Source organism: Anoplopoma fimbria, chromosome 5, assembly GCF_027596085.1.
Source record: "Anoplopoma fimbria isolate UVic2021 breed Golden Eagle Sablefish chromosome 5, Afim_UVic_2022, whole genome shotgun sequence".
In the NCBI taxonomy this organism is placed as follows: domain Eukaryota; kingdom Metazoa; phylum Chordata; class Actinopteri; order Perciformes; family Anoplopomatidae; genus Anoplopoma; species Anoplopoma fimbria.
In genome coordinates this window covers 8,897,478-8,908,067 of record NC_072453.1, presented here as the reverse complement: position 1 = coordinate 8,908,067, position 10,590 = coordinate 8,897,478, and the positions used below count along the sequence as shown (strand labels likewise).

Below are 10,590 nucleotides of genomic sequence, written 5' to 3'. Positions count from 1 at the left end.
ACTGGTACCACGCAGGACGTCTTCCATAGCTGTGGTACCCTCCCCAGCTTCAAGCTCAAGTTAAAGATGTGCTCCATTATCCTGCACAGCTGGTCTGCGCAGGATCTGAGGAGCCTTGAGCTGATGCCGTCCGGACCCGTGGCTTTTCTCACCTTTATTCTCTTCAGTTCTTTTCTCACCTGGTTAATTGAGAGGACAAGTTGGGGGAAGGGGGCTGTGTGCTGTAGGTTGTTGGAGTGGGGGTGGGGGTGGGGTGTTGGAGGTGTGCAGTGTTTGAGGAGTGTGGAGGGGAGCCGAGTGTTGTGGAAAAGGGGGTGGAGGAGGAGGAAGAAGAGGGGGGTAATCCACAGGGGGTGCAGACGATGGGGGCTGAATGAGAAGGTGTGTCCAAACTTTTGACTTTTGCATCTTTAATTACTACTTCTCCATTTAAGTTGATTTTGAAATGCAACAATAAGATTATTTACAATATATGGACAAATGAATGGCATTCACATTTGTGTACTTTTTGTTTTGGAGCTGTTTTTCCATGTTTGAGAAATCTCCAAATGTGTGTCTCGTTCTTATTTTAACATGACAATGATAAAAGTGTTCCCAGTCTTCCACAGAGCTCTGATGACCAAATTCAACACAACTGTGAGCCACATTTAGTCCATAACGTGGTGAGTTAATCACCTATTAACATACAGTACCAGTCAAAAGTTTGGACACACCTTCTCATTCAATGTTTTTTCTTTATTTTTATTTTTTTCTACATTGTAGATTAATATTGAATACATCCAAACTATGAAGGAACACATATGGAATTATGTGGTAAACAAACAAATGCTCAACAAACCAGAATATGTTTTATATTTTAGATTCTTCAAAGTAGTTGAATGAGAAGGTGTGTCCAAACTTTTGACTTTTGCATCTTTAATTACTACTTCTCCATTTAAGTTGATTTTGAAATGCAACAATAAGATTATTTACAATATATGGACAAATGAATGGCATTCACATTTGTGTACTTTTTGTTTTGGAGCTGTTTTTGAGCCATGTTTGAGAAATCTCCAAATGTGTGTCTCGTTCTTATTTTAACATGACAATGATAAAAGTGTTCCCAGTCTTCCACAGAGCTCTGATGACCAAATTCACTGTGAGCCACATTTATATTTAACTCACCATAACGTGGTGAGTTAATCACCTATTAATGTATGTAAGGAGAAGCTGCCTCTCTGCAGGAGACTCCAGACTCTCAGCACCATAACTTCTCTAGCCCCGCCCCCAAAGACTTCCCATTGGCCAGCCTGGAACGTAAATAACAAAATCCCTGCCTCCCCATTGGCTGACGCTCGCTTCTCTTCCTCGGGTCCTCTGCAGGGTGTAATAACAGCTCCGGTGGTCAGTTCGGGTCTCTAAGCTTTGCATCGGACGTTCTGGACCAGGACTCCTCCTCAGCCAGCATGAAGTTCGTCAGGTTTATCATGAAAAACGCAGCTTTGGCCAGCGTGCCCAAACACATCGAGCACTTCTCTAAATTCTCTCCCTCACCGCTCTCCATGAAGCAATTCCTCGATTTCGGTGAGTATTGATCCGCGTTTAGACCCAGACTGATCATTTCTAATAGAAACTAACCAAGTGATCGATGTGCAAAAGGTCTGTTTGATTATGTGCTGCAATTCAGATACATAATCTCCATTAATGCATGTTTGTAGAGTCACCATATGCCTGAAGCAGCACAGTGCTCACAGTGCAGTGTTGCATCATTTCTCTGCATTTGGGCCCGAGTTGCCCCTTCTAATAATTAACATACTAGTTGTTGTTGTTGTTGTAATAATAAAGTCTTTCAGTGGATTGCAAATGAGCTATCGTGCAAATTCTGCAGAGGAATCCAGTATTATTATTATTATTATTATTATTATTATTATTATTATTATTATTATTATTATTATATGCAGAGCAAAATGCTTTTATCCAGTATTTAATAATACTTATTCTCATTGTTAGGGCTGTGGCTAAATGTTATTTTCATTATCTATTAGTTATTTAAATGATCAAGTAGTGGTGTGGTCGAAATGTCAGATTGTATAGAAATTGCTGTAATATTTTAGTGCCCAAATTGTTCAACCATCAGTTCAAAATCAAGAGTGCTCCTTGTTTTAATATCAATAAAGTAGGGCTGAAACTAATGATCACATTCACTATTGATTTGTTTCCACTTTGACTCCGTTACTGTATAAAATGTCAGAAAATTGTGAGTAAATACTTAACATTTTTTCCAACCAACAGTCCAAGACCCAGATATGTTGAATTAACTATCATTTAAGTCGATAAAATCAGAAAATCTTCACATTTTGCTTGTTAAATTATTAAACCATGAATTTTCTCTCATGATTGGCTAATCAATAAATGTCCCCAGCTCTGATTATCATTCTCTCTGTGCTGATGCAGGGTCCATCAACGCCTGTGAGAAGACGTCCTTTGTCTTCCTGAGACAGGAGCTCCCTGTGAGACTTTCAAACATTATGAAGGAAATCAACCTTCTGCCCAACAAACTGCTCACAACCCCGTCTGTGCAGATCGTTCAGAGCTGGTAAGTCAAACCGGGACAGTGTTTTTTTCCCCGTGTTGTTGTGATGTGAAGTAACAAAACATCTCAAATGCTGCACATGATCCCAAAACATTACATTACATTACATTACATTACAGTCATTTAGCAGACGCTTTTTATCCAAAGCGACTTACAGGAAGTGTATTCAACATAGGTAAAACAAAAGAGCAAACTGGGACTCTCTCAGCCTGAAACCAGATTCCCCCCCCCGTGACTATAATGCCGTTTACAGTCACAGCTGTTGACTCTGTTTATGGCCATGTAGTAAGACTGTTGGTCAAGTTGAACTCTTTCCAACTAGCTCTGTGAAGGGGAGAGGCTCTCAGCTCTGAACTTTACCCTAGTTTCCTCTCTTTGGGTCACATGACCTTGTTCTCAGGAGCTGCTTTTCTTTCCTTTGTGAGAAATTAACTACGGCCTGCAAATATTTGGAAATCATCACCAGGAGCTTTCACTAATAAAACTCCTGCAGGGCTCACTCAACGTTTTTCTTGCATTTTACAACAAATGTGTTTGTGTGAACATCTTTATTTATGTTTTGTTGTCAGGTACATCCAGAGTTTATTGGAGATCCTCGAGTTTCTAGACAAGAATCCCGATGACTTCAAAGTCCTGGGAGAGTAAGTACTTCATTTTGCTCGACAATCTCACATTTGTTTATTAACATTCGCTCACCCTTTATATTTAAAGTTACTGTGAGGAACTTTTAACTGCTTATGAAACAGTCTCAATTAAATACTGATGACTCTATGTGACCTTAAAACAGTAAGGCAAGAGAGAACCAGTACCAGGACTGAGAGGGGAAGACTGTTAGACCCTGCTGCGGTTAAATTAGAGGTTTTCTAAAGGGACTCTGGTGCTCGGAAACACTACCGTTTTTGTCCACAGGGACCGCCAAAATCAACACACAACAAAAGTTCCTAGTAGCTTTAAAGGAAGCCTGAAGTTGTTGAAAGTACTTTTTGTGTTCAGGTCACATTCTTGAGAAAAGGAAGATGTAACTAATGATATTTTTTTAATGCTCTTAAAATGCTTATTTATTTGCTAATCTTCCTCCTGTACTCCCCAGGTTTGTTGACGCCTTGGTGACCATCAGAAACAGGCACAACGATGTTGTGCCGACTATGGCTCAGGGTATCATCGAATACAAAGAGGCCTTCGTTCATGACCTGGTCACCAACCAGAACATCCAGTACTTCCTGGACCGCTTCTACATGAGCCGCATCTCTATTCGCATGCTCATCAACCAGCACAGTGAGTGACATTCAGTCTTTTACATTTCCCTTTATTGCAGGTATGCAATGAAAACAGCTAGAGAGATCAACTTTTTTTAACCTTCACATATATATATAAGCTAAATAAAATGTCTAAACACTTAAAGCCGTAATCTGGTTTAGTCAAAAGTTGTTTTTTATTGTTCTTGCATTATGTCTGAAATGATTATTTTCATACCTGAAAATATGTCATTATTATTTTACTCACTCTGCTCACTGTCACTTTCTCGACACCCAGAGGGAAAAACTAAGTTTCTCCACCCTGAAATAATCTTTCAAAAAAAGTGTCGTCTCACAAACTTTTTTTTTTATTGTCACATCCATTATAGATTTTCTCGTGGGATGTTTTTGTTTGCCCGGGGAGCAGTTTGAGTTGAGTCAGGCTTCACATCATAAAGGTTATACTTAGACATGCAACATGTGGTGCTAAATTATTAGGGGATGTAAACAGAAGCAAACAGGATGTGAACAACTTCCTTTAGTTAAGACTATTGGTAGATGTCCCCTCCTCGTGTCTAAGTGTCCTTGTCTAAGACACTAAACCCCAAATTAATTCCAGTGTATGTGTATACAAAATATCTAAATTACTTCGGATAAATTAAATCTACCAAATTAATGTATTTCAACATTTTTAAAGGTACAGCATGTTTTTTATTTAAGGCAGAAATAGAATGTTATATGAATACTTTTTATTGTGTATAATCACCTGAAATTAAGTTTAGTTTCGTTACCTTAAAATAAGATGTTTATATCTACATACGGAGCTGATCCTCTTCACAGAGAAGGCTGCCATGTTTCTACAGTAGCCCAGAAAGGACAAACCAAACACTAGATAGGAACATTCATGTTTTCCCTTCGTCCACCTACTAGCTTAGCATACAGAATAAGTTTCAGGTGGTTGCAATCTGCAACCTTGCCGCAAGATGCCACCAGATCGTATACGCTGGCCCTTTAACTAGCTGTTATCTGATTTGGCTTAAAACACACATTTTATTGTCTTTTTCTTTCACTTATTCCATTGATTTCAGTTTTATTTTATTCACATCATATCATCATAAAAGACTCAAATACTTGACCAGCAGATTTCCTGCTCTATGATGATGACAACATGCTGTTCAGAGTCGTGTTTGTTATTTTGAGTTATCATCATCAGTCATGTGGAACAAAGATTATTGATGCATATCATGTTGATATAGTGTAATCTACTACCGTTATGTAACGTTATCATTTAAAGAATTTACAGTAGCAGCTCATATTTGTCTTGCGGCATGTAAGACTTTTCTTTGCCCTTATGTTATTATTATTTAAGTACTTCTTGTGTTATTAATGTTACTGGCCTGGGTATCAACATACTTCAATACTTTCTGGGTACCAGAAGAATTAAAATCAAAGAGCACTAAAAGTTTGACTTGTTTTTTCATGTAGAAAAATAGTTTTGTAGGGAAAAAAAGAGATATTCTTCAATGTTTCTTATTAAAGAAAAAATTACAATCTGTGCCTCTGTGACACACTTTGTTCTTTCTCTTCTTAACTTGGTTCTTTTTGTTCTCTGCAGCTCTTATTTTTGATGGAACCCTCAACCCGGTTCACCCAAACACCATCGGGAGCATTGACCCCCAATGTGAAGTCGGAGACGTAGTCCAGGGTAAATATGAAATATGTTTGGAGTTAAATTGATTAAATGAGCTATGGATAAGCTAGTTTGTCTTCTGAATAACAATATGTTAAAATTATATTTCTTTCTATGCTTTTGATTCTGGAGAACCTCTCTATTTATTACTACTTAAAAACCAAAGATGTACAGTTTTTTGTGTTTTTTTGATCATAATTTCTGACCTTATTATTCTTCTTTTTTTTGGGGGTCAGATGCTTTCCACAGTGCCAAGATGTTGTGTGACCAGTACTACCTCCGCTCCCCTGACCTCATTCTACAGGAGATGTGCAGTAAGCTTACAGTCCTTTAATCTGGCAGTTTAAGTAGGAACCCAATTTCTCTCTTAATGCCGACATCTCAAAGGGCAAAAGTCCTCGTTGTTCATTCACGAGATTTTAAATGAAGGACAAACGGAGCCGAGTCCTCTGGGTGTACACACAGAGTGAGTGTTTGTATGTGTGTTAGCGTTCAGACAGATGGACCTGAGAGGCCTCTAATTATAGCATTGAAGCTCAAGTAAAAGGCTAAGTGAGCCCAGCAGACTGCATCAGACAATATTGACACGCAGACCCTCTGGAAGTGTTAAAACCAGAGCGTAGCAGAATAATTGCTGCTGATGGAAAACATCCACAAGAGGTAACAATAATGCATTTTTAAATAAAGTGGAATAAATTAAGAAAGTGTTTGCTTTTTTGTGCAGGCAAGAAGAAGAAGAACCTTCCCATGAGCATCGTGTACGTGCCCTCTCACCTCTATCACATGCTGTTTGAGCTCTTCAAGGTGAGTCATCCTCCAGTTTGGATTTACAGACAAATTAATTATATGACAATGAAAAAAATGCATTTAAAAAACTACTTTTATTATGCTATGTGTTCCTTTTTTTTGTAGAATGCCATGAGGGCCACAATTGAGACTCATGACAACAGCAACAACCTTCCACCCATTCAAGTCATGGTGTCTCTAGGAGACGAGGACATGTCTATCAAGGTGGGTTGCAATTTAAAAGTACAGCTTCTTGAAATAGGAAAAAAACAACTTGTGAATAGCAAAGGGTGTCTCCTTCCTCCAGGGAGCTTCCTCCCATAATGTCCATGTACTTATTAATAGCAGTCGGATGGAGTTTTAAAATTGTCTGTGGGTGTAAATGGGTATGTGGGTGTGTTTTTATGTTTGTGAGCTCTGTGTGAACCAGCATATTTTTAACGAGTTTAATGAAGCCTGTAAAGATGAAACGCTTTCACTGAGTTAATCTTTTACACTGATGTTAAGCTCAAATCAGTTTACTATTAAATGAATTGATTAAACAGCCCTGTTGAACACAATGCCTCTGCTTTCAAAGCTAAGAGTATCACCTCTTTTTGTTGTTGCCACTCAAATCCTTCTATAAACCTGTTATGTAACGGCTTCACCCTCAATTAATCACAGTGCTGATCAGAAAAACAAAGCTACTAAGCTCTGACAGGATTAACTACATGGGTTTTCATAACTCGTCCTAATGACCGTGTTGTTACCAGGACATGTTACTGCTTGTTGTGACTCATTCATGAAGTCAATGATGAACCACACAGTTGGAAAAATATCAAAATACTTGAAGCTGCACTAGACTAAATTTTTATGGATTCAGTTTCTGTGTGTCATGTGAAAGGTGAAGAAATCACTGATAATCAACAGACTTCCCCTAAATTTAACCCTTGTTTTAATATCTTTAAGCTCATTGTTTTGGTTTTTACTGCCCACAACTGGTTTGGTTCTCTCAACACCATTCCAGCTGTTTTCACTTAAAAAGCTCAAATGAACCCCTAGTACACTTCCTGCTCATCACCAAACAACAGACAGACACAGTTAGAGACTAGATATTATTAAAGTGGAGCATTTAACAGCTAAAGACACACATATAGTTAGTGGAGTTACAAAATAACAGAGCTAACAATAGAGTGAATATTGGACTTGGCTGAGTTTAGCTTCGATTTTAATCAATCACATATTTTATTTTTACTTAAAAAACAAAACTATAGATTGACATGAAAACCTAGGATTAAAATGATAGCAATAAAGCCGTTATTGATTTAGTTTGCAATCCCTTTTTAATGAATCTTTTTTGTCTGCACTTGTTAAATCCCCTTATTATTATTTTTTCTCTGATGTACCTCCTCTACCAGTTGACCATTTACCACATTTACCACATTTACCACATTGATGATATGTGCACTAAACTGTCAGAGGGCCACTGATCTTCTACCGATGAGTTGAGGAGCCTCGACCTCTTCATGGCTCAGCACTGTTCAAGGACCTCACGTCTTTCTCTGTCCTCTCCCCGTCTCACCTCTCTGTATCTCCCCCCTCCGTCTGCAGGTGAGCGACAAGGGTGGCGGTGTCCCCTTTCGGAGGATGGAGAAGCTCTTCAGCTACATGTACTCCACCGCTCCAGCTCCACAGATAGGAGAGCGCACACGGCCTCCACTGGTACGTAGAGATGAAGGCGTTTTCACTCCTACATATACTGAAAGACAATTATTATATGTGTATATATATCCATCTATCCATATCTATAAATGTTTCTCTCTCTCTCTCTCTCTATCTATCATCTATCTTTATATTTGTATATGGATATGTGTATATACTAGATAGATAGATAGATAGATAGATAGATAGATAGATAGATAGATAGATAGATAGATAGATAGATAGATAGATAGATAGATAGATAGATAGATAGAATGAAGGATATACCCTTTTTTACACATTTTGTATTTTAATTTGTTCCTTTTCTTTTTTTTGTATTTGTCTTTTCTTTCATTTTGCACCAGTTGGCATTTTTGTGTTATTTCTCCCTTTTATACACTTTTTTTGCACAATTCAAATTTTAATTTGCTCCTTTTGTTAAACTTACACTTTGTTTTGTTTTCAACTCTAATGTGTCTTTTTCTAAGCTTATAGACCTGTATCTCTCTCTCTCTCTCTCTCTCTCTCTCTCTCTCTCTCTCTCTCTCTCACTATATATATATATCCTATTTTATTTATTTGCACCATTTGGCATTTCTGTGTCATTTCTATACAGCCTACAAGCATCAAAATGCTAATTTAGCCTTTCATTTAGACTCTCTTACTATTTAAAGATTTAAATCCTCATCGTTGAGGATCCACAAAACACAGAGCAAACTTGACAAAAGACCACGTTTGTTCCACGGAGGAGCGCTGCTGCTCGGAGAACAAAGCCTTTCTAAACCCTTGATTCCCCCCCCCTCTCCCTCTCCCTCTCTGAACAGGCTGGCTTCGGCTACGGTCTGCCCATCTCCAGACTCTACGCCCAGTACTTCCAGGGGGACCTGCAGCTCTTCTCCATGGAGGGCCACGGCACAGACGCCGTCATCTACTTGAAGGTGAGCCGGACGTTGTGACGAGACGCCAAAAGAGTTTGAGAGTAGAGAGAAGAACTGCCTTGAGGCAAAAAAAAATACCGAACTCTGCAGACCTGTAAAGCCAGGTGTGACAGGATATTTGAGATAACAAGGCGTCTCCCCTGTCTCCCCCTTCCAGGCGCTGTCCACTGACTCCATCGAGAGGCTGCCGGTGTACAACAAAACCGCTCTGAAGAACTACAAAGTGAGCCTAGAGGCCGACGACTGGTGCATTCCCAGTAAAGAGCCTCTAGATCTGAGCGTCTATAAGGTTCCTAAGTGAAAACGGCCGGGCGCTTGGAGCCTTCACACCAGGAAGCCTTCACAGTTTCTGTCTTCATATTCCCATGTCATCATCTGTCAGTGCAGATGCGTGCACCAAAACCTTTTTTCCAATGAGAGGGTCGTCTCCAGACTTATCTTTTTAGTCAGGTTTTAGGAATCTTCATGCTGCTTTCAGTACCAGTTGCCTTTTTGGGTTCTTCATAGGAAAATAGAAAACGGCTACTAACGGAGGAGACTTTGGGAGATGCTTCAGTGTCGCATCGTCTGCAGGTAGAGACAGAGAATGTTATGGGTTTGTCGTTGTGGCTAAAGAAAAGTGGGAATATAGGAGGACAGATGCGGAGGTGGGTCTAAAATATTCCAGTTTTAAGACACAACACATGCAGCAGATGTTTGATCAGCGACATATGGAGGTATTCAGTTGAACCAGATCCTGTAGGAAAAGTCACTCAAGCCTTATCGTAGCAACCTCACCCAAAGGCTCATTTCATCAAAGTACTTGGACCTTATTCATTCTGAATGTATTGTAACGCTGTTGGATCTGTAGATTTGAACAAATGTACGACTTGTAAATTGAGTTGTTTGTGTGCTCTCTGCATGGATATTTGTCAAAGCGTTTGATATTCCCGACTTTCAATCACAGTATTCGCGTTGACTGATAAGATACGGCGTTATCTGAGCATCAGTTTTCTGGACGGTGCTGAATGTAATCCACTCTTCTTCTGTGCATTAATTTGCATTAATTACGGAGACAAAGATGGGAGTGAAAGAGCAGCTATGGGGCCCGTGTTCTCTGCGATGTAGCAGGCTTTTAGAGCCAGCCACCAGAGGATCTGCCATGCTTTTGTTTGTGAGCTTTTTCAACGCTTTCAGCTGAGTTCAATAGAGGAGCAGTATTATTAAAACCCCCAGAAGGCAGTGCATGTCATGTTCGAGTGCTCTGTGATCCAATAAAGCAAGGCCAGTCTCAGATTGTGTTATTACACAGTGCTATATGAGGAGAAAAGTGTTCCCCGGTTCCACATGTGTTGAAAATGTTTTCTTTTGTATTAAATTTATCTTCATCATACAGTAAGTTAAAGGTTATTTTTATAGCTATGTGACTGAAATGATTGTACATAATGTGAATACAGTCCAAATATAAAGAACAACTTAAGTACAAAAATGCTTCTCTTGTGGTTTTTTTTATCCTGGTGTGTGTGTGTGTGTGTGTGTGTGTGTGTGTGTGTGTGTGTGTGTGTGTGTGTGTGTGTGTGTGTGTGTGTGTGTGTGTGTGTGTGTGTGTGTGTGTGTGTGTGTGTGTGTGTGTGGATTCATTAGGTGGACAGAGGTGATTGATGATATTGATCAATGGAGGTTCTTTTTACCTCTGTGTCACTGGATCTG

At 39.3% G+C, this 10,590-nt stretch overlaps 1 protein-coding gene across 1 annotated transcript; it reads left to right on the top strand.

The window, feature by feature from the left end:
- The first annotated feature begins 1,341 nt into the window (after positions 1–1,341).
- On the top strand, positions 1,342–10,358 carry pdk2a (pyruvate dehydrogenase kinase 2a). The gene is made up of 11 exons (XM_054598429.1): positions 1,342–1,563; positions 2,434–2,575; positions 3,142–3,213; positions 3,663–3,847; positions 5,423–5,512; positions 5,734–5,811; positions 6,222–6,301; positions 6,410–6,508; positions 7,874–7,984; positions 8,788–8,901; positions 9,059–10,358. Exons 1-11 carry the CDS (start codon positions 1,446–1,448, stop codon positions 9,200–9,202), a joined length of 1,233 nt encoding a protein of 410 aa, XP_054454404.1. The 5' UTR covers positions 1,342–1,445; the 3' UTR covers positions 9,203–10,358.
- Positions 10,359–10,590: the final 232 nt, after the last annotated feature.